This window comes from Drosophila teissieri, chromosome 2L (genome assembly GCF_016746235.2).
Source record: "Drosophila teissieri strain GT53w chromosome 2L, Prin_Dtei_1.1, whole genome shotgun sequence".
Classification (NCBI taxonomy): domain Eukaryota; kingdom Metazoa; phylum Arthropoda; class Insecta; order Diptera; family Drosophilidae; genus Drosophila; species Drosophila teissieri.
This window is the reverse complement of record NC_053029.1, coordinates 21,669,706-21,694,172: the sequence shown is the minus strand read 5'-3', so window position 1 is coordinate 21,694,172 and position 24,467 is coordinate 21,669,706. Positions and strand designations below refer to the sequence as shown.

General features: G+C 40.4%; 2 protein-coding genes across 4 annotated transcripts in view; both read left to right on the top strand.

Moving 5' to 3' along the window:
* LOC122611539 (7SK snRNA methylphosphate capping enzyme bin3) overlaps nt 1–3,462 on the top strand; it is a 40,872-nt gene extending 37,410 nt beyond the window's left edge. For both annotated transcript variants that reach the window (XM_043784712.1, XM_043784704.1), the window contains exons 4-7: nt 390–588; nt 650–1,734; nt 1,859–2,005; nt 2,079–3,462. In XM_043784712.1, the coding sequence (XP_043640647.1) occupies nt 390–588; nt 650–1,734; nt 1,859–2,005; nt 2,079–2,858 (2,211 nt within the window). In that variant the 3' untranslated portion in view covers nt 2,859–3,462. The remainder of the gene's footprint in view (nt 1–389; nt 589–649; nt 1,735–1,858; nt 2,006–2,078) is intronic.
* A 3,337-nt stretch (nt 3,463–6,799) lies between these two features.
* On the top strand, nt 6,800–19,960 carry LOC122623374 (phospholipase D2). 2 transcript variants are annotated; one of them, XM_043802506.1, is made up of 10 exons: nt 9,991–10,055; nt 10,780–11,151; nt 14,629–15,229; nt 15,358–15,871; nt 16,066–16,842; nt 16,916–18,150; nt 18,209–18,334; nt 18,629–18,966; nt 19,031–19,275; nt 19,603–19,960. In XM_043802506.1, exons 2-10 carry the CDS (start codon nt 11,001–11,003, stop codon nt 19,702–19,704), a joined length of 4,089 nt encoding a protein of 1,362 aa, XP_043658441.1. In that variant the 5' UTR covers nt 9,991–10,055; nt 10,780–11,000; the 3' UTR covers nt 19,705–19,960. The 2 variants fall into 2 exon arrangements, with proteins under 2 accessions (XP_043658449.1, XP_043658441.1); XM_043802514.1 differs by lacking the exons at nt 9,991–10,055; nt 10,780–11,151 and adding an exon at nt 6,800–7,485 and having other exon boundaries at nt 19,603–19,959.
* Nucleotides 19,961–24,467: the final 4,507 nt, after the last annotated feature.

Below are 24,467 nucleotides of genomic sequence, written 5' to 3'. Positions count from 1 at the left end.
GGTTTTTTACTTAGGCCGGATAATTTAGGGTATAACTTTGTACATACATATGTATCTATGCATATGGGAAAAACGAATATCATCAAATATAATAAAATGTATGTATATTGATAGAAATATTTTACATTATCTTTTTTAAGTCGATATATGTATGTATGTACGTTCGCATAATACGTTTGCGTAATCGTTTGAAACTTAATATAAATGGTTTTAAAAAAAAATAAATAATAAATGGCAAAAAGAGTGGAGTACTTACATGCCTTTTATAATTTTATTCTACGATTTCAAAAAGAAACCACAGAGCAGCAATACGCCAGCTCAATTTAATATTAATGACACTATTTCTCGCACAACAAACACAACTTTATTTATTTTGTTTCTCTGCACAGAAATTTCATCGTCATGATGCCATGGACAAGATTGTCAGTCCAGTGGTTCCGCAACCAGGTGCCTGGAAGCGACCTCCACGCATTCTTCAACCCAGCGGGGCCCGGAAGCCCAACTCCCGCCGCTCTACGTCCGTCAGCGAATCGGAGCTGCTCAGTCCCGTGGAAGAGCAGCCACCCAAACAGCTGCCCCTCATCGATGGTAAGTGCTTTATTCCAAAGTCTAATGATCCAGATGTAATGTTCATTTTTATGTTCTGCAGTGGAGATACCTCGTGATGACACGCCGGACTTGCCTGATCATGTACTAAACAGTCCGCTGAGCACTACTTCGGCAGCCACCTCGCACACGGCCGGCGAGCAGGATTTTCTGGCCGGTGTAGAAATCAGTATTATAAATGCTTCGGGGTCAGGGGGTGTGGGCAAGGCACCGCTGAACAGTAGTTTGATGCTAGAACCGGCTATGATTCCCCCAATAAAAATGCTGCCAAAATTTAGGGCCGATGGATTAAAGTACCGGTACGGAAACTTCGATCGCTACGTGGACTTTCGGCAAATGAACGAGTTTCGAGACGTGCGCTTGCAGGTGTTCCAGCGACACGTGGAACTGTTTGAGAACAAGGACATTTTAGACATTGGCTGCAATGTTGGTCACATGACCATTACGGTGGCCAGACATTTGGCACCAAAAACAATTGTCGGTATTGACATTGATCGAGAGCTTGTTGCCCGAGCAAGAAGAAATCTTTCGATCTTTGTGCGAATTCCCACGGAGGAAAAGCTGCTAGAGCCAACCATTGACGCAAAAACGGAGTTATGTCCGCCAGAAAAAACGAAAATCGTGGCGAAGGTTGAGGCATCGGGAGCAGCTAACAAGAAAACGAGACGGGGCAAGAGACGACGCAAGGTGTATGAAGGAATACATCATCATCATCACCACCATCGGCATGATTTAGAACAGCTGCAGCAGCAACATAAGTTGAACTCGTTGCTTGTTAAGCCCCACGAATTCTTTCCCATTTCTTTTCCTCTTACCTACGGAAGTATTCCCCATTTTTTAACATCGAGCAAATCGCCCAGCATGCTCGGGAACAAGAATCAGTTTCCGGCAAACGTCTTCTTCAGGCACACCAACTATGTTCTCAAGGACGAGTCTTTGACGGCCAGCGACTCCCAGCAATACGATCTCATACTGTGTCTCTCGGTTACTAAGTGGATTCATCTCAACTTTGGAGACAACGGCTTGAAGATGGCGTTTAAGCGAATGTTCAACCAGCTGCGACCCGGGGGAAAACTTATACTTGAAGCCCAAAACTGGGCCAGCTACAAGAAGAAAAGGAACCTAACGGTCAGTTATCATGGATAAACTTTAATTTAGATTAGAAAAATAATAAGATCATATAAATGGATTTCATAAAGCTACCGCTTCTATCTGTTAATTAATAATATCTGTTAATTGTATTTCATTACAGCCAGAAATATATAATAACTACAAGCAGATCGAGTTCTTTCCAAACAAGTTTCATGAATACTTACTCAGCTCCGAGGTAGGATTCAGCCACAGCTATACGCTGGGCGTGCCCCGACACATGAACAAGGGCTTCTGCCGACCTATACAGGTGATTAATATATTTATTTTAATATGCAATTATTAAAAAGCTAACTGCTGACTTATTGTTTTCTCCCCAATAGCTGTATGCAAAGGGAGATTATACCCCGAATCATGTCCGTTGGAGCGATGCTTACTATCCTCAGACGCCATATGAAGCATATCGTGGCATTTACGCCACCATGCCCGTTCATCGGATGGGCGGTGGTGGGAGCAGCGCAGGCGGTAGCAATAGTGGACATGCTCAAATGCTGCACCTTAGCAGCTCCAGTCGGTCGCAAAACTATGATACGCCACAATACGCAGGCAGCGCATCGGGCTCAGCCAGTTGCAGACAGACTCCAATGTACCAGCCCACATACAACCCCTTGGAAACGGACTCATACCAGCCCAGCTACGACATGGAATATCTCAACCACATGTACGTGTTTGCCTCACCGCTTTACCAGACCGTCTGGTCGCCTCCAGCTTCGCTTCGCAAGAGCAGCTCGCATACTCCGGTATTTGGAAGCGTGCGTGATGCAGAGCTGGACGGTGATGGCAGTGGTGGTGGGGGCAGTGGTGGCGGAAGCTACCACCGCCACGTCTATCCGCCAAACGACGACACTTGCTCGCCTAATGCAAACGCTTGTAATGCGTTTAATTCGATTCGGGACGCGGACACAGACGATTCTAACCAGTTGCCTGGGGGAAGTCGACGGCATGTGTATGCAACCAACTGCGGAGAAAGCTCCTCATCGCCGCAGGTAAATCACCATGAGGCGGTCGGCGAATTTGTGGACGCACTTATGGACGATGAACAGAAGTGTTCAACAGGCGTAGGAACTAGTGGCGCAGCTTATTGTGATCTGTCGGATGCCTAGAATATGGATATTTTAGGCAGGGAAAATGTGTCAAAAAGAAAACAAAGAAAAAAAACGAAAAAACTTAAGAAAATCCCAAAAACTTTTCGTAAAGACAAACTTTAATGCAACTGTAAACCGAGACGCTTATGATTTTCTATGCGTATATATTTTTATATATCGTAGTTTAATGAATGAATATATACAGATCTATATATACAATTGGAACTGAGATGCATGTGCTTAGATTTATTGCATTCTTTAATGTTATGGCCTACCATTTTTGTTAAAACGCTTTATAGTGGAAACTTAATTTGATTCCGTTAGCAGTTCAATTGTAATCCTAGTTTTAAATCCACAATAAGCAATACAAACATAAACACGCTCTCACGTTTATAAATACATATACTGGCACACCCACTAACACCCACATGTACGACAAGCTGTAGCTTTAAATAATATTTACTAAATTGTCCTAAAAATTGTTTAGAAAACGTAAAAAATCCCATGAATAGCAATTATTTTTGATTAACATTTTGGCATAGCGAAACATTTAAAGCTGGAAGGGAGTGTGAACAAAAACATGAAATAAAGCAAACACAATGGCAAAGCAAGGAAAATACAATACATTATTATACATACATACTTGTAGAGGCAAGTATGAATATGCTTAAAATTATTTACAGTTAAGCAAGTGTAGCATAAATATCAAGTTTGATCAATAGAAAAAATCTACATTTCGCTAACTTTTTTCCACCGTGTGAGGGGTTTGCGGAATTTATGAGTTTTATCTCTGGTATGTTTTTAAAACATTTTAATGGAATATTTTACTTTTTTCTGAGAAAATTTAAACTAATGTAGTCGAAAGAATTTAAATAATATATCTAAATATAGAAATAAAATCATATTATATTACAACATTTGACAAACATTTTTTTATTTCTGGGAAGTTAAAAAATTTTACAATCATCTCAGTATGGATAATTTTAGCGCTTTGTGGACGTAAAAGTGGGAGTTGCCAAAATGTTTTGGCCAGTAGGTGGGCGTGGCAAATTAGAATCTACATACATTTTTAACCTTAACCTTCTAGCTATTATACACTGAGTCACGAAAATAACGGAAAAATGCCAAATTTGAAGAAATGGGTTTCATGTGCAAACATACATACAGCTGCGGCTAAAATAATATCACCACCATAACGTATTTTGTTCTCGATCAAATAAATTAAGGTTGAGGTACCGATAGGACCAAATACTGATTTTTCGCATAATGCTAGATATTTTTCCCATCCAAAAAAAAAAAAAAAATTGCAATTGTCCATACTTTTATTTTTTATAAATTTTTTCTGGGCGGCAAGGTCTAAAATACAAAAATAGCACCACTATCAATTTTTTCAAATATTCAATACTTGTCGGCGGTTTGTTTTTTCGCATAATGCTAGATATTTTTCCCATCCAAAAATTAAAAAAAAAATTGCAATTGTCCATACTTTTATTTTTTATAAATTTTTTCTGGGCGGCAAGGTCTAAAATACAAAAATAGCACCACTATCAATTTTTTCAAATATTCAATACTTGTCGGCGGTTTGTTTTGGTAAAAAGCACATGGTTATAAAACTTGACATTTGTATTCCTATTTTCAACATTATTTTTGAAACATACCCTAAAAAAACAAGAGAGAACGCTATAGTCGAGTTCCCCGACTATCTGATACCCGTTACTTAGATGGGTAAAGTGCGCAGGACACACAACACTCACAGTTTTTGCGGTTTGTGGGCGTTAAAGTGGGCGTGGCAAACAGTTTTTTTTTCAAATCGATAGAATTTTACAAGACTAATACAAAAATGAAAAAATATCAAAACATTTTTCAAAAGTGTGGGCTTGGCAGCTTTTGGCGGTTTGTGAGCGTTAGGGTGGGCGTGGCAAATATTTTTTTTGAAAACCGATAGAAATTAAGGAAGCTAACATAAAAATGAAAAAATATCGAAACATTTTTCAAAAGTGTGGGCGTGGCAGTTTTGGGCGGTTTGTGGGCGTTAGAGTGGGCGTGGCAACATGAATCGACAAACTTGCGCTGCTTCTATGTCTCTGGAGTCTGCATGCTGAATCTCAACTTTGTAGCTTTTGTAGTTCCTGAGATCTCGACGTTCATACGGACGGACAGACGGACATGGCCAGATCGACTCGGCTGTTGATCCTGATCAAGAATATATATACTTTATATGGTCCGAAACGCTTCCTTCTGCCTGTTACATACTTTTCAACGAATCTAGTATACCCTTTTACTCTACGAGTAACGGGTATAATTATTGAAATGGGACGAGGAAAGCATTGCACTTAAGATAAACGTGACATGATCAAAAAACCAATTTCTGAAGAAAAATCACACAGAAATATTCGTCAAATCTTTCAATGCTCAAACAAAATGATAGGAAATGCAATCACCTACAACGAGAATCCCGAAAAACGTGGGAGAAAACAATCATTGGGCTCCTATCTCTTCAAAAGGCTAGTGCCCGAGAGCAAGAAGGATCCATTTAAAGCTGCTACCGAACTGAAAAAGGATCTCAACATATCCGCAACAGTGCAAACAGTTCGCACATGTCTAAGGGAACATGGTGTAAAAGGTTGTAGTCCAAGGAAAGTCCCTCTTTTATATGGGATACACATACCCAAGCGCATTAAGTTCGTCAAGGAACATTTAAATTGGCCATGCGAAAAATGGACGAACTTTTTATGGTCAGATGAGAGCAAGGTGGTTTTTTTTGGTGGCAATGGATCTTGATCGTATGTAAGGCGCCCTAGGAACACCGAATATAAGCCAAATTACACAGTATAAGCAATTAAACACGGAGGGGGCTATACCATGGTTAAAACCATCATGGATCAACATGTGTTTGTGGATATTTTGGTGACGATGATGCTACCCTTTACCGAATACAATTAACAAGACTATGGTCCCAAGTAGACCAGCAGGAAAGCCAAGGATTCGTTCCAAAATAAATCTGTTCCTGTTTTGGATTGGGCTGCACAGTCCCCAGGCCGTAATCCCATCAAAAATTATTGGTCAGATATGAGAAAAGCTGTTGTAGCTTCAAAGCCATCTAACAACGAATAACTTTGGGTATAATTAAGGAGTCCTGGATCAAAATATCCCTAAAACGGTGCCAGGACTTGGTGGACTCCATGCCAAGATGATGCGCAGCTGTCATCGCCAACAAAGGTCACGCAACCAGATATTAAGATTCTTTAAACATAGTTCTTAAGATATAATCCATTTGTTGAATTCTTTTTTTATTTAGTTTTAGCAAACTACGAGAAGCAGTGGCTATTATTGTTACCGCCTAAATTTGAATGTTTTTTTTTGTTTTGCCAATTATTTTTAAAATATCTATTAGATCGGTTACTAATTTTGTTATTTCGATTAAAAATCATTGTAGTATTTAAATGTAGTGAGTAAAATGATGAAAAAGTGTCCGAAAATACAGAAACGCTGGGAAAAACACGAAATGTGCTTATGGTGCTATCATTGTTACCGCAACGTATGTATGTAAATATGTACATACTTTATTTAATAGGTCGCAAGCGCATTAACGATTCTAGGTTACCCATTTACCCTACGAATAATATGTACAAAAATCATATTTGATGTTTGAACATAGAACCGTGCCAATATATTACATAAATTTCCTAAATTTGTCATCTTAATAAAACATACCCTAGTTAGCCTGGTTCCCATTTTTCTAAAGGCGTTGTTATTGCGATGACCCGAGCGTACTTTCTACTGACCAATTTTGAATTTTATTAACGTACATCACTGACGGTTTATATGTAGTTTACGGATCAGCTGTTTGATCGAAGCATACGTATATGCACGTGCGTGCATGTATTGGTTCTGTCTCGCTTAAGCTTTCCATGCGAAAGCTTCTCAAAATGTTAGTCAGTTTGGTCGGTCAAGTGAGTTTTGCTAGGCGCGGAATACGATGAACGTGAACGGAATAACTTTAACATTAAAATTTATATGAAAAGGTCCTAATTAATTGTTAAGTGAAAAATAAGACAAATGTAATCAAGCCTGGATCTGTGGAAAGCAAGAACGCGTGCCAAGCTCAATAAACTTTCTCTCGTGTCTCTTCGCGTCTCTCCTTCGCGCTTCCAGTGAGAAAAATGTGCTGATCAGTCTCATTTTTACGATCGTCTGGCGTTTGGATCAGTTTCGAATTTGACTTATAGCGACGCTGGTCGGCGCTCTCTCGTCAAAGGCAGTCAAAAGCAAAGATTTAATCAAAGATGCCCAGAAGAGGGTCCGGGATAGAAGTGTGTGTGCCATTGATCAACATTTTAATATTTGTAAATTGTTTTTCTAATGTTCTCGCGAAACGTGTTCATGTGGCGCCTCAATTGATTTGATCTTATTGCATTAAACAATCAAAGTGTTGAGTCTGCCATACAAAAGCATATACATACATACATGAAGAAATACATTGATATGTAAAAGTGCACATATGTACATACACTTAACTCACTGCCCAAGTCTCCCGTTTTCAGTGTGAGTGTATGCTGTTTGAAGTTCAGGCCGAAGAAGTTGAGCCACAACTTCTGGCATTGGATTACGAGCTTAAATTATTTTCAGCAGTTGCCGCAAACATGTGAGTGCTTTAAATTCATACCATCACATTGAAGTGTGTTTTTCTAAATTCTATCAAAATGCTTTAGTCGAGCTCCCCGACTATCAGATACCCGTTACTCAGGTAGTGGAAGTGCAAGCCGGAAATAATAACAGATTTTTGACAAATCGATAGAAAGTTACAATACATATGAAAAAATTAAAAAATATCAAACGGTTTTCTAAAAACTTACAACATGGGTTTTGTGCGGTTTATGGGTCTCTAAAATCTGCATGCTAAATTTCTATTCTAGCTTTTATAGTTCCTAAGATCGAGGCGTTCATACAGACCGACGGGCCTAGCCAGTGCAGCCGGCTTTGTATTGATCCTGATCAAGAATTTAGATACTTATTATGGTTGGTAACGCTTTCTTCTGCCTGTTACATACTTTTAAACGATTCTATTATACCTGTTTATTAACATGTATTACTAATGACGATCGAACTTTCAATATGAATAATGGTTTTACATGTTTTTTAAGTTATTTCTATATTTTTGTTATTATCATTAAAAAAAATGTCGAAGCATTTAAGCATTTTAGAATTTCGAAATACCTTCATTACATCATAGCGGAACTCAAGGTACACTAAAATAACTGTTTAAGAAATACTAAGAAACTAACCGACCAAAATTGTCATATTAGGAAGTCCCTCTTTTGTTTTACAGTTCTTTCAACGAAGCAGTTAATTTTAATAATCGTAATAACCATTGTTAACATACAGGGTACATTTTGTCAGAGCAATCAGATACCCGTTGCTAATCAATTTTAAAACAAGAGAGAACGCTATAGTCGAGTTCCCCGACTATCTGATACCCGTTACTCAGATGGTGAAAGTGCGAAGGAGAGTCTTTTGTGGGCGTTAAAGTGGGCGTGGCAAAAAGTTTTTTGGCAAATCGATAGAATTTTACAAGACTAATGCAAAAATGAAAAAATATCAAAACATTTTTCAAAAGTGTGGGCGCGGCAAGTTTGGGCGGTTTGTGGGCGTTAGAGTGGGCGTGGCAAGACGTTTTTTGGCAAACCGATAGAAATTAAGGAGACTAAAACAAAAATAAAAAAATATCCATACATTTTTCAAAAGTGTGGGCGTGGCTGTTTTAGGCGGTTTTTGAGTTAGAGTGTTAGAGTTAGAGTGGACCAATAGCCGAGTTGATCTGGCCATGTCCGTCTGTCTGTCCGTATTAACGTCGAGATCTCAGGAACTATAAAAGCTAGAAAGTTGAGATTCAGCATGCAAACTCCAGAGACATAGAAGCAGCAAAAGTTTGTCGATTCATGTTGCCACGCCCACTCTACGCCCACACGCCCAAAACTAACACGCCCACACTTTTGAAAAATGTTTTGATATTTTTTCATTTTTGTATTAGACTTGTAAATTTCTATCGATTTGCCAAAAAAACTTTTTGCAACGCCCACTCCAACGCCCACAAGCCGCCAAAAACTGTCAGTGTTAAAGACTTTCCTTCGCACTTCCACTAGCTGAGTAACGGGTATCAGATAGAAATAATGAAGATGATTTATTTTTGTCAGAGAATATAGTTTTGTTTAATGGGAATTTTATACGTGACGTTTAACAGGGTCTGTGTTTCCCGACCCGGGAAACTTTTATGAACATTGTATAAGAAAAGCCATAACTTATTAACTAACTTAATGAACAAATTATATTTGGCCCCAAAACTTATTTTCTTTTTTAGTAAATAAGAGAAATTTGGTTTTGATAATACTAATAATAATAATCTAATAATAATATCTAATATAATTTTTCGTCACAAGGTAAAGGGTGTGATTGTCACTTACTTAAAATGATACATTAACTTGGACAAAATCTCGAAATCATTCTTATCGATTTAGATTTCCAGAACTACATAGGTGTCAATCATTTATGTTCCACGCGTGGACCAATCTAATCGAAAGCATAATTATAATTGGGCTAATTTAGCCTGCGCAGTGCATTGGAGTCGTACAAATAATGAGTTCTGATTACAGCGATTGCGCCCGAGTCTAGTAATGCTGATAAGATAAGATAAATAAAATGGCTTCGTGACTCATTGACTCCTCCGACCATTGTTGCGGGTCTGACAATAGGCCTGTATTCGATCAGCGTTTTCAAAGGGTGGGTGCCGCGCAGAAAGCTTTGAAAAGCTTGTAGAGCCATTGCCATTACCAATGCTTCGGCGGAGAACTTGTTCTTGTGGATGACCTTGCCGCAAGAGCCACTGAGTTTGATTTTACATAACATCTTTAGATAGTCGAAGGGTTTTCGGGCTATCGCATTTCAATGGTTTATGGGGATTACAAAAAGCTTTGCCAGCTGTTTCGAAGTTCACAGCTGTGCTCTTGAAAACTCCCTCTCCGTCGCCAACTTGCGGCATTGGCGCTCTCGCCGTAAATGTTACCCGTTAACCGTTTTGAGCACAGCGACCTAAGCTTTTGGCAACGCCGTCAGGTTTAGTTAATATTATTAACGGGAGTGTCGGCCAAGTTGTCGCAACGTTTCTCGCGGATCGCAGATCGTGGCGGTGAAGAGAGCTTTTTGCCGGGGGCTCAAAGTGTGAGTGCAAGGTCTTCAGTTTGCTTTCTTCACATAGCGTGGCATTACTCTCTTTACCGAATTCAATGCGACGTCGAGCTATTTCGGTTCTGTAACTTCCGCTAGTCGGTGGCTTGAAAAGTAAACAAAGAGCTGCATATCGCCCGCAAACGTGACAATCTTTCAGACGTACTTGAACTTGATAAGCATCTGTGAGATGCAGAGATACTAGTTGAAACACCCGATGTCGCAGAAAAAGACTTAATTTCGAGCCATTTAACTCTGATGGTGCCAAGTGCCAAAAGTAAAATAATATGCGAAAGCAGAAAAAACAAAACATTTTTGCGTGTGTTAGTGGGCCATTGTGCAAACCTTTAATGAGTTGGAAGCGCCAAAAGTCAAATACGAGCGAATATAAACAGCACGCGAAGCATTGAGTTATATTTGAAAAACTTGAGTTTTGTGTTCACGCAAAGATAACGAAATGCCGTGATAAAAATTGAATTAATTGTTTTTCAATGCATGGCGCTTGTACTGTTGCTGTTTAAAGAATAAAGTATAAAAGAAATCAAATACAACTCAAAAGAAAAGTTTTTAAATATAAATGTTGCTAAATGAGAGAAATTATTCCTATAATGTTATATATTTTTATATGTCACGCTGTTACTGAGAAAAGTCAAAATTGATTTAAATGATTATTGCTGTGGCATGAAGTATCCTTCTTTTCTCTACTTCTCATACTTAGAAGAGCCTCCACGGCATTCACTCCGTCAGTTGGCATACACAAACGCGGTATTTATCATTTCTGGTTTGATCAGTCACAGCAAGCTTCTGAACCGACATTCTTTACGTACGCGGTCTGCCGATGCGACTGATAAATGAAAAAAACTGGAGCCGACAACAACAGCTACCTATAAAGCCAAAAACCGATTGCCAAAAATAAAATAGAGTCCAGCGCAAACCACAATGATGGCCAAGAGTGTGGATACCAAAACCAGCATCAACCGTGATGCCCAACAACTGCAGCTGCCCCGGCAGGCGTCATCGAGCGTCAACTTGCCACATTTGCAGGTCCGACGTCATCGCCGAAGCATCTCACAGCTGATGGCCAGCATGGGTAATTTTTAGACCTGAAGATAATTAGACCTGAACTTAATTATGTGCATAGATTACTTGGCTCTAATAGAGCGGCAATGATATTTTTGCGTCATCGTGAAATGAGATAAGAGTAAACGAGTTTGTTAAGATATTTCAACCTTTAGAATTGGTTGGCTTTATGGTTTGTGAATGTGCACCGAGTTTTCAACGTCTCAGCTTGGGGCGATTCATAACAATGGCTGTGCACCAGGACTAAAAAAGGTGTGGGGAAACAAAGAACTGATAATAAATGAACAAAACATTTCCCGTTTAATTTGGTTTATATAAACCTTTAGCCTCTTCTTGCCCCTTCGAATTGCGCGTTGGGCTCGGCCTAACGGTGCAATTAGTAAATGATTCAAAACCGATTTTAAAATGCATGACGCTCTGAAAGTAACGATACTTACCGATTTAGTTATAAATATATTGAGCCTTATTTACATTTGTACTCATGCTTGATCATGGCAACAGGAAGTTCCGATTTCTTTGCCATTGTGTGTAGGTCTGGTGGAGCAAGCGTTTAGTGGGTTTAATGACCATTTCAGGAGACCTACCACCCGCTACACAAAAGCAATTCAACATGAACGGCCTCGGGCTGAGGACATTTGGATTACAAGTATTGGAATGTCAGGCGTTATCAATGGAAAGCTTTAACATTATGTATACAAAAAATTGGCATGTTCAAAATAAAATTAAATGTTTCGAATTAAAATTTGTTTCGGCGATTCAGAAATACAGATTTTTCAATAGGAAAATAGGAATATCGCAGTTTTATACGCCACCAAAAAATGGTTGCAGTTTATTTGTTTTTCAATGAAAAATGTTATATTATTGGCGCAATATAGGTTTACTTTTTATTTATCTTATCTGTTAGCGATTAATGTGACAAATTTTTATCAACTTAGAGCTTTTTAAGTTAATTTGCTCGGCAAAACCAAATTGGTAATGAGTTCGACCAAATGTCGCTATAGAAGTGAAAAGGTGTTAAATAATGAGAGTTATTTTATTGAATAGGCTGTTAAATTTATTATGCCGCCTTAAATTTTTCAAAACAGTGGTCGACGACTTAATAATGGGCCCAATGTGTAACTAAGTTATTTATATCAATCCATATAATCAAAAACATTATTAAAGGTTTAAAAACTATTATATCTTTACACTTTCGCACTTTAATGAACCTCCTTTCATACCTCCAGAAGTTTTTGTTTTGTTACTTCAAGCCGATAGCAAAAAGAGCTTTGTGATAAGGTATATATGCCAACACTTCTTATTTTTACTACCTATAAAATAACGAAATCAATACCAAGAATTTATTCCTGAAGTTGAACTAGTCCAAAAGCTAGCTTATGTATGTAAAAGTTTGTCAATAAAACTTTGATGGCACCTATTAAGATAGGGTCTGATGGTAGTGCCTCAATGTCATTGATCGTGAACGCCCATTATCAAATTCTTTGCACTCGGCGTCTCAGTTTATTTTAGTTATCACAAGTGATAAGGCGCAATTGTAAGCTTTGACTCGTTCGATTGTTTGATAAATTAAACCAACAACGTATGAAATAGTATCAAACAAATATAATTCTAGAGTCCCCAATTTCAAATATTTGCATCCCGCAATAATTGCGCAGTATGTAGCAGAAAGGAATAAAGGACACCTGTTATTGTCTGGCAATCAAAACACTTGACTAAATACTGATTTTTTCTGTTTATTACTGTCGTCGATAACTGGGCTCTTTGCAAAAGCGTGCCGCATCAATAAACTCACTTAATCGTCATTATTTGGTCTACCTACTGGGCAGTATGCCCTAATCTATTTGTTGCGCCGTTTTATTTGGGCTTGCTATCTAAATGTCAATCAGCTCGAAGCGTATTGTATTTCTGAACTTAAAATATTGTGGGGAACCAAAACAGTAGAGACTAGGACAGTATGGCAAATCTGTATCTCAACTAGATAAGTACGATACTTAATATGCTCCTCTGATGCGCGTTGTGGGAGTAACCAATACAATTGTTTTTTTAGGCAGTAGACCTGTACCAGTACCTACACTGAGCTAAGAGCTATATTTACAGACGAAGATGCGTCGTGTGTATTTAGCTCGAAATGGCTTCAAGGTTGAAGCAGGGTTCCTATGTCAAGTTCAGCCGAGAGGAGTACTATAATGAATTAAACTTAACTATATCACATGTCGTAAGCTGTGACCTTGCCCCTGCTTTTGTTTGGGATGGAGATAGCATTCGCTAATTATTACCATTTAATGGTTACAACACAAGCTGTTGAGCCAGGGGACATTAACATTTATAAATCGTAACTTAGCAGGTTTTTAACTTACATCTATTTAGATAAATATACTTAATTCCATAAAAATTGTATTAATTCAAATTCATGACATCATCATTAGACCACAAATATGTATTCTTTAAGTTGTACTCGTTAAAAAATAATTTTTTAAGATATTACAAATGTAATATCTGTGTCTGTCGCTCTGAAAATGCGTTTTTTTTTTTAAGAAAACAATTTTATGTGTTATAATGCTAAAAAAATTGTTAGATTAAATGAAACAGAAAGATACTAAGCCCTAAATATGTTAAAGCTGATTTTTTTTTTGACGTTGTCGAATACTATTAATAGCAAAATTGATACTCCCTAAGAACTTTAATTTTCAACAATACTTAACTATAACAGATATTTTTATACCCGTTACTCGAAGAGTAAAAGGGTATACTAGATTCGTTGAAAAGTATGTAACAGGCAGAAGGAAGCGTTTCCGACCATATAAAGTATATATATTCTTGATCAGGATCAATAGCCGAGTCGATCTGGCCATGTCCGTCTGTCCGTCCGTCTGTCTGTCCGTCTGTCTGTCCGTCTGTCCGTCCGTATGAACGTCGAGATCTCAGGAACTACAAAAGGTAGAAAGTTGAGACTAAGCATACAGACTCCAGAGACATAGGCGCAGCGCAAGTTTGTCGATTCATGTTGCCACGCCCACTCTAACGCCCACAAACCGCCCAAAACTGCCACGCCCACACTTTTAAAAAATGTTTTGATATTTTTTCATTTTTGTATTAGTCTTGTAAATTTCTATCGATTTGCCAAAAAACTTTTGGCCACGCCCACTCTAACGCCCTCAAACCGAAAAAAACTGTCAGTGTTGAAGACTCGCACTTCGCACTTCCACTAGCTGAGTAACGGGTATCAGATAGTCGGGGAACTCGACTATAGCGTTCTCTCTTGTTTATTTTATTATAATTATTGTTAGTCTTGCAAATTTCTCTAGATTTACATAAAAAACCTTTTTGCAACGCCCACAAACCGCAAAAATTTCTCCTTCGCACTTTCACTAGCTGAGTAAGGGGTATCAGATAGTCGGGGAACTAAACTAAAGCATTCTCTCTTGATTTTTATTTTATTATAATTATTGTTGCTTAATTCTATCGGTTTTTATCTTTCAAATTGCAGTTGAACAGCCCACTGACGATGTGTACCGGCCGGCGCACTATGGCGGTTACGTTAACAGAGGCTACGAAGATATAGACAGTTCCTCCTACTTTGCCCAGCTCGAGGCGATGGCAGATGCTGGCATCGTTGGTGGCGTCTTGCCGCCCTGCATACTCACCAACTCGGATGACGAACGCGGCAGCGGGGAAGAGCACGCGTCGGGGGAGAACTCTAACAATGAAGAGGGGGGGTTTCCGGACTGCACGGATGAAGCGGTCGTCGAGTATCAAAGCCGCTGCTTGCCAGAATTTCAGTTCTCACTGGTAGATTCTGAGTACGATGAGACCCTCGCTTTTCCTGACTCGGTGACTATCCTATCAAACGTGGGCGACAAGCCCGTTCTGGTGGAGCGCAAGGAGACGGACGATGATGAGGAGGAGTTTGACGACGAAGAAAACAGCAGTGTCGTCCTGCGACACGAAATACCATTTACCAGCATATACGGGCCGAGCGCCAAATTCAATTCGTTCCAGCGCAAGGTCTTCATTCCGGGTCGTGAGATTCATGTTCGGATCGTCGATACGGAACGTAGCGTCACCACACATCTGCTAAATCCTAATCTGTGAGTGAAATCCAATTATACTAATATAGGCAAGATGAGTAAAAGGGTATCCTATATTCATTAAAAAGAAGCGTTTTGTATTATATTCTTGATCAGGTTCTCTAACATTTATTTTTGTTTTTACGCAGATACACAATCGAGCTGACCCACGGTCCCTTCAAGTGGACGATAAAGCGGCGATACAAACATTTTAACACGTTGCACCAGCAGCTCAGCTTTTTTCGCACCTCGCTCAACATTCCGTTCCCCAGTCGCAGTCACAAAGAAAAGCGTACCACGCTGAAAGCCACAGCTAGAGAGATGGCTGACGAGTCCACTCTAAAGGACCTTTCTTCCCACACTAAGGTTAAACAGACAAGCACTCCGATGAATACTGCCGGCAGAAACAGCAAAATCGCCAGCAGTAACGGCAACAATGATATGGCTATCATCAGTCCCAGTCACAGCTCTATTCTGGCGGGTCTTACGCCCCGACGCATTCAAAAGAAGCGCAAAAAAAAGAAAAAACGGAAGCTACCGCGATTCCCCAACCGTCCTGAGAGTCTGGTTACCGTGGAGAATCTAAGCGTCAGGATTAAACAGCTGGAGGACTACTTGTACAACCTGCTAAACATTAGTTTGTACCGATCTCACCATGAAACGGTAGGTATACATAGAATGTTAGGAAAAATGTTCAGTAATATATTTACCTATAAAAAGCAGACCAAAGTCGGTATTAGACCCGTTGCCATTAAATAGCAATCACTATCTTATAAAACGAGACATATTATATGTTATTTCGCCAAACCCGATCTATAACTCAATTAATTAACCAAATCCCAATTCATTATCTACAGCTAAACTTCGTTGAGGTGTCTAATGTGTCCTTCGTTCCGGGAATGGGAATTAAGGGCAAGGAAGGCGTGATTTTGAAGCGAACTGGATCAACGAGACCAGGGCAGGCGGGATGCAATTTTTTCGGGTGCTTTCAAAAGAACTGCTGTGTGCGCTGCAACTACTTTTGCTCCGACGTAGTTTGCGGCACGTGGCGCAACAGATGGTTTTTCGTAAAAGAGACCTGCTTCGGCTACATCCGCCCCACAGACGGCAGCATCCGGGCAGTGATCCTTTTTGATCAGGGCTTTGACGTGTCCACGGGTATCTACCAGACGGGAATGCGCAAGGGTTTGCAGGTGCTGACGAACAACCGTCACATTGTGCTCAAGTGCTGGACACGGCGCAAGTGTAAGGAGTGGATGCAATACCTCAAGAACATGGCAAACTCGTATGCGCGCGACTTCACCCTGCCCAATCCGCACATGTCCTTCGCTCCGATGCGCGCCAACACCCATGCCACGTGGTATGTAGACGGCGCCCAGTACATGTCAGCCGTGGCCGACGGTTTGGAGGCAGCCCTTGAAGAGATATATATTGCTGACTGGTGGCTCAGTCCCGAGATTTACATGAAACGACCCGCACTCGACGGAGACTACTGGCGCCTGGACAAGATCTTGTTGCGCAAAGCCGAACAGGGAGTGCGTATCTTCGTGCTGCTATACAAGGAGGTCGAAATGGCACTTGGCATTAACAGCTACTACAGCAAGTCCACGCTGGCCAAGCACGAAAACATCAAGGTAAGTTGGAAGATTATATGAATAGTTTGTGGGCATCTATGAAGCTTTCTTTCTTATTAAATGTTCGTTAAAGGTCATGCGTCATCCAGATCATGCAAGAGGAGGTATTTTGCTTTGGGCACATCACGAAAAGATCGTCGTTATCGATCAGACCTATGCGTTCATGGGAGGTATTGATTTGTGCTATGGGCGATGGGACGATCACCACCATCGGCTCACGGATCTGGGAAGCATATCCACGGCATCTTTTTCTGGCAGCACGCGTCGAACCCCAAGCTCGTACTTTACCAAAGACGACTCGGACTCAGCTTTCGGATCACGAAAGTCGTCGCGAAATGCCCACTACGATACATCCGCTAAGGAAAGGCCACCGTCTCCACTCCCGCAAGAACCCAGTACTAGTATAGAGATGAGAACTTTAAAGCCTGGTGATCGCCTACTTATACCGTCTACGCTCGTTTCGAGTCCGGGAGAAACTCCCGCTGAATCAGGAATAGCTTTAGAGGGGATGAAACTTAACACCCCTGAAATGGAGCGTAAGAACGTACTCGATCGCCTGAAGAACAACGCGATGAAAGGCGCCCGTATGGGCAAGGACTTTATGCATCGACTAACAGCCACGGAGTCAGAGGAAAAATTTGACGAGGTGTACACTATTGAGTCCGAGGATGTCACGGACCACGAAGTCAACCTTAACATGGCTTCAGGTGGGGAGCAGGTTGCGATTACCACTTGCAATACACAAATACTCAGTGAGTTCTGCGGCCAGGCCAAGTACTGGTTTGGCAAGGATTACTCCAACTTTATACTTAAAGACTGGATGAACCTAAACTCGCCGTTTGTGGATATCATAGATCGAACCACAACACCGCGGATGCCATGGCACGACGTAGGTCTGTGTGTGGTGGGCACTTCCGCTAGGGATGTGGCCCGCCACTTCATTCAGCGCTGGAACGCCATGAAGCTGGAGAAACTACGCGATAACACGAGATTCCCTTACCTAATGCCAAAAAGCTATCACCAAGTGAGGCTAAATCCGACCCTTCAGCAAAACCGTCAGCAACGGGTCACGTGCCAGCTACTTCGGAGCGTCTCCGCCTGGAGCTGTGGCTTTATAGAGGCAGATCTAGTGGAGCAAAGCATCCACGATGCCTACATCCAGACAATCACCAAGGCGCAGCACTACGTGTACATCGAAAACCAATTTTTCATAACCATGCAAATAGGCATGGGTGTGCCAGGCGCACATAATAATGTGCGAAATCAAATCGGGGAGACTCTCTTTAAGCGAATTATACGGGCGCACAAGTATAAAAATCAATATATTTATCCTGTTTATAGTAAGTCTAAAGTTCATCTCTTCTAGGGAACGGAAGCCTTTCCGAGTTTTTGTAATTATGCCGCTTCTACCGGGATTCGAGGGCGATGTGGGTGGCAGTACTGGGATAGCAGTCAGAGCCATTACACACTGGAACTATGCCTCTATTTCCAGGTAAGGCCAGCGTGCACTCCAAATGCATTTCGAAACTATTGCCAAGTTGATAGCAAAACAACAAAGAGCTTATAGCTGAATAATGGGTATTTGTTAGTCGGGGAACTCGACTGTAGCGTTCTTTCTTGGTTCAGTTAACTTCTATCTAAAATCCATAATTTTTAATAAATTAAGATTTTATGGCAAATCATGGTTCTACTCCTTTAAGATTGTAAAGGGCAGGTATCGAATAGTCGATTACCTTCTCTACGTTTTTATTTGTGTTACATATTTACTCTGCTATTATACTTGCAGGGGACGCACCTCAATTTTGAACCGCCTGCAGGAGACGGGTATTGCCAATCCGCAAAACTATATCTCATTCCACAGCCTGCGAAACCACTCCTTTTTGAATAACACACCCATAACGGAACTGATATATGTCCACTCAAAGCTCTTAATAGCTGACGATCGCGTTGTGATCTGCGGTTCGGCGAACATTAACGATCGGTCAATGATCGGAAAGCGGGACTCCGAGATTGCGGCTATCATCATGGACGAGGAGTTTGAGGACGGACGCATGAATGGCAAGAAGTATCCAAGCGGAGTGTTTGCCGGACGTCTTCGAAAATACCTTTTTAAAGAACACTTAGGTCAGTAACGTCTTTTTCTTATTTTCGGTTCGTTAATTTATATCTTACAATGTTATTTAATCAGGCCTCTTGGAAAGCGAAGGTTATAGTCGGTCTGATCTCGACATTAGCGATCCTGTTTGCGACAAGTTTTGGCACGGCACCTGGCGTAGGATTTCAACCCAGAACACTGAGATTTACGACGAGGTTTTTAAGTGCATCCCCACTGACTTTGTAAAGACCTTTGCCAGCCTTCGCAAATACCAGGAGGAACCGCCGATTGCAAAAACAGACCCAGAGCTAGCTGCCAAAAGAGCCAACGACATTCAGGTATTTTTTTCATTAATGAATTGAACTTTAGTTTGCTCTCAAGAGTGATATACTAAATTCGTTGAAAAGTATGTAACAGGCAGATGGAAGCGTTTCCGACCATAGAAAGTTTATATATGTATTCTCTATCCGAATCAGAAGCCGAGTCGATCTGGCTCTGTTCGTCCGCCCACAAACCGCCAAAAACTTTTACCGTACTCGTGAAGTATATATTTCTTAAGCTGTTACGTGTATCAATTCTTAGCTAGTTATAAATATGTAGTTTTTGTTCTTGCTAGAAAAACTTCCAGCTGATATAACACTAATGTATTATATTTTTGATTATAGGGTTACCTGGTCAACCTGCCATTGGACTTCTTAAACAAGGAGGTCCTTACGCCGCCTGGAACTAGTAAGGAGGGCCTAATTCCTACCTCTGTATGGACATAGTCTGCCAAAGGCCTCCAAGAGGCACATAGATTTTAGAAAGCTTTAAAAAACCTCTTATCGCTTACCACCCACCAAAAGCGTTTTTCTATAATGTCAATGCCAAGTTATACATTTTTTAAATAGTGTATAAATAGCCGCAAATAACTCTACATACTTTCAAGTACATGTAGTTATTCCTAACTAATAGTTAATTTATTTTACAGTGTTTGTCTAAGTAGTTTTTAGATCCCTGTTGTTATTTTGTATGTTGTTAAACAGTATTTTAATTTAGTTGATTAAAGTGATATGAAGTGCAAATGATGAGCTACAACAGAAAATTATTCTACGTTGATTAAGTTTATAATATGATCTAAATCGGTATACATAAATTAAATATATAATTACTACAAAGGTATACATGCTTCGCCATGCCGTTGCTAGCCTTTACTGTTATAACTAAGCGTCGTAGATGTCCCACATTGTGTGGGTTTTTCCCACATTTGTAAGCGTTTTTCCTATCCCATAGGAACTTACCGAAACCCGTGAAATATCCCACATTGCCACAAAATGGGAACGAATTTTTTGTTTATGAATTTGCTATTACATTTTAGAATTCAAACTGTAATACATAGTACATAGACATTGCATAAAATGTACACAGTACACATTGTCCAAGTTACGGGGTTTGGACTGTCACCCGCTCTCCGCTCCCTCTCACGCTCTCTCGTTCTTCACCACAGAGTCTCCAAGGAGTCTCCGCTGCGCTTGGGAGAGCCTAGCTAATTAGAATAAGCTTCAGTGTAAAAACTATTTTCGACGAATAAACCACGCTCGGTCGCGTTCGCGCAATTACGAAAAGTCTAGTGTTCGCCCTTTCGAGTGTTTTCTATTTCAGCCGATTTGGAAGATTCCAGGACAGCAACCCCCATCACACCCAACATGTTGGTCCTTCGAGCCGGATCACCTGGATTTTCAAGTTTGTCCACCAGCGAACAAATTACAAGATAAGTACGAAATTTCCATTCCTTTTAATTGCCGGTCTGCAGCAAAAGGTTCGAAAATCCAATTTCGTTCAATTTGCTGTAAGATTTATTGTCAAATCTAACGGATTTCTCCGACAAAAGGCAATTAAAGAAAAGTACTTATTCATTTCTACGGGCGCCGCCATATTACTCACCGTTCTCTTTCGACCACATTCGTGAAAGTCAAAGTCCAAATCTCCGAATATATTTTAAATATTCATCCCGAAAAAGAATTAAAGTTCAAAAAAGTGCAAAATTCCAAATGTGAAAAAGTAAAAATAATTTGTGCCAAGTTCAGTGAAAATTTCTAAGTCCAAAGCCAAAAGCGGCAAAAATTCTATTCTCGTTTCACTGTGTCCAACGCAAGCCAAATTCTTTTCGCAACACATTTTTTCTTTAACTCCGCAGTCCACATAATACAATTTGCTATCGAAGAATACAATAACAAAACAAACAACACATACCCTCTGGCCATTCCAAATAAAATATTAATTAAACATTTACCCGCCAGTTCCATATATTACATCAACATATACTACATCCATATACATTACATATATGACATCTACATATATCACATATACATTACATATATTACATCCACATATATCACATATACATTACATATATTACATCCACATATATTACAGACATACATTGTGCATATTATCTGCATTCCTTTTAAACATATACCAAAGTGTAAATTGTTTCCCGTCGGCAAGTCCAAACCACAAATAAAATTTTTTCCAAGTGCCGACGCGGAAAAGGCGTTTTGTTTTCCATCAATTTTTTCCATAAGTTTCCAAATCAATTTCCGAGCAATAAATTAAAAGCGGTTTCTTCTTTTTTACCAAATAAATTTCACTCGACAAATATTTTTTCCTGTATTGCTTGGATATTAGTTTGTGTTTGTTTTTAGAAGTACTTACAACGCGGAGAAAAGATTACAATTCCACCATACCAATTTCTTCGTTTCCAGTTATAAACAAAAAATTAAAAATTTTCTACGTTCTAATAAACATTTTTTTCACCGTGTTCCATACTCCAAGTGTTCCAACCGTAAATCAGGTGGACCTAATTACCATACATCACCGGTCATTTATACAATTCGCTGTTCACTCCGAGTCAGCTGTCCAATTAGTCGAAACTACGGCGTTTCCACTTGGTAAATTTTACACCACTTTCTCACCCGTTACATCCTTTACGGTCTTTTTCCGCTGCTTTATACCGTTCACAGCGGCAAGCTTTAATTTATTAAGTGCAGTCTAAGGAATCTGTTCACATTTTCAAAAGTGTGACCGTGCTCCAAAACCGCTTCCTTTCCATTTAGCATTTCTTCGATTATGCCCATCGGGGACGATAAGAAGAAATTGTCCGCTGACAAACCCAGGTCTATTTTTTCACCACAAGGGCCCAAGAGTCCAAGAATTCCAAGCATTTCGGTGAAAACGCCTGCGCAGATTTCCGACGACTGTGCTACTCCATCCAAAGCCACAGTACAGCGCACAGCTAAAAATATGGCTGCTTCCGACCTAGCGCTAGCCAAATTCATTTCGGTTTCTGACCGCTTAAGCGAATTTGAGGCTCAGATTAACACTCCGGAATCCGCAGCTCCAACCGTCACGATGCTTAGCGTCCGTCGCGACCAAGTCCGAACCCTATGGGACAAGGTTGAAAAGGAATTCGACATCTGCTCAGAGGGGCTTGTGTCAGCAGGCGAAGCGGCAGCAGGCAACATGCCTATTCTCAGGGCTAAATACAGTTATTGCTATTCAGTCTATGAAAGGTGTGTTACCCAGCTCGTTGATAAAATCGAGCAGGGCACCCAGCCGCGAACGCTGCGCCCCAGGCCTACATTTCCTCTGGCTGTCGATTGCTTCCATGAGATACAGAAGTTTTCGCAGGCGACTATCTTCGCTGGTCGACTTTCCGGGATCTCTTCACAGCCATTTATATCAATATTCCACGGCTGACTCCGGTTGAAAAGTTATTCCATTTAAATGCCAAAACAAGTGGCGACGCGCATCGTTTCGATTTCGCCTCTCACCAACGAGGGTTTCCGCTCTGCGTGGGAAAACCTAACAGAGCGTTTCGAAAATAAACGATTGTTGGTAAACAGTTAATTGAAAATACTGTTTAATGTTCAGTCGATACCTCAGGAATCTGGGGCGGCGTTGAAGGTACTGCAAAGTACTGTTCAAGGTTGCTTGACTGCCTTAGAAATGTCAGGCATCAACATTGAGAACTGGGACTGCCTGCTGGTATATCTGTGTTCATCCAAGCTCCCGAAGATAACTCTCTCCTTATGGAAGCAGTCGCTCCATAAGAAAGCCGACATCCCGACATGGGTAGAGCTGAACACCTTCCTTACAGAACGTCATCGAACCCTAGAGGCCATCGATGATGTGAGACCGTCCGTACCAAGTCAGTCGCCCTCTAGAAAACAAAATTTCTATGAGACGAAAGTGGCTCCAAAATCGAAAAGTTGCGACTTGTGCAACAAGGAAAACCATCCTGGCCGTGTATGTCCGCGTGTTCTCCAAATGTCGGTTGTCGACCGGTCAGCCTACATTAAACGGAAGCAGTTATGCTTAAACTGCTTTGCAAAGGGACATCAGCTTCGTGAGTGCAAAAGCGCGCACAATTGTTTTACTTGCCGTGGCCGGCATCACACGTTGTTGCACCGAAACAACCCCTCTCTGCAGTTTCACCATCCGATCTCCGACTAGGCCCGCGTTGCAGTTGGAGACGACGGCCTATGTCCTCCCTCAACTAGCCGGAAACCTGCCATCCTACCCAATTCCGCAAAATTTCCTTCGGGATCTTCCCGATTTTCCACTGGCGGATCCAAAGTTCTATGAGAGCGCACAAATATATGTCCTTATCCCGCAAATTGCAATAAATGCCTCAGATGATTCCGAATTCCTTGCTGTAGGAACCATCTTTAAATCCGCACTTGAAATCCGCCAAACTCTATTCTAATTTGTTAAAAAAAATATATATAATTTTCTAAAACAAAAAAAAAAAGATCGACGAAATTGTAGACCTTAGACCATATATTAATTTGAAGCACTCGGTTGAAAATAAAGATTCCGTACAATACTGAAATGTAACTATACCTATTTGCGTTAACCATTAGGAGAAGCATAAATGTTATATATTTCAGCATAATAATTCTAATATGAAATACATTCGAAATTGCACTTGCTTGGTTTGGTTGCCGTGGTGTGCTTGGTTTTATAAAACGATGGTCAAAGGAATTTGATGATCCTTACATGACCAAAACCATATTCATATCTCTAGTCCGTCCGATTCTTGAGTATGAATCACCTGTGTTCACAATACGAAGTTTACTCGGACCGCATTGAATCGGTTCAAAAGAACTTCTTACTTTTTGCCTTACGGCGCCTTAATTGGAATCCTTATTCCAGTAAAGTAATGTTAATTAACTTACCTTCCCTAGCTAACCGTAGAACGATGCTTGGAACTGTCTTTATTTTCAATATTATTCGTGGTGAAGTTGATAGTCCCGACTTTGTTAGTCGGCTAAACTTCTCTGTTCAAAGCAGATTCACTAGAAATTACGCACCTTTAATTTTAAATCAATGTAGATCTAACTATGAGTTGCATGATCCCTACAGAGTATTATGTTCTGACTATTATAGATTCTATCCTATTATCTTTAATTCTAACTCTCTGCCGCTCTTAAAGCGATCAATACTAACGTTTTTAAGAAATTCTTAGATCTTACTTACCGCGATT

Excerpts from the sequence above, each read along its gene's own strand:
- LOC122623374 (XM_043802506.1), top strand. The coding sequence starts at position 11,001 with ATGATGGCCAAGAGTGTGGATACCAAAACCAGCATCAACCGTGATGCC. Across the intron at positions 11,152-14,628 it reads ACAGCTGATGGCCAGCATGG|TTGAACAGCCCACTGACGAT; the intron begins GTAATTTTTAGA and ends TTCAAATTGCAG. Across the intron at positions 18,151-18,208 it reads CGAATTATACGGGCGCACAA|GGAACGGAAGCCTTTCCGAG; the intron begins GTATAAAAATCA and ends CATCTCTTCTAG.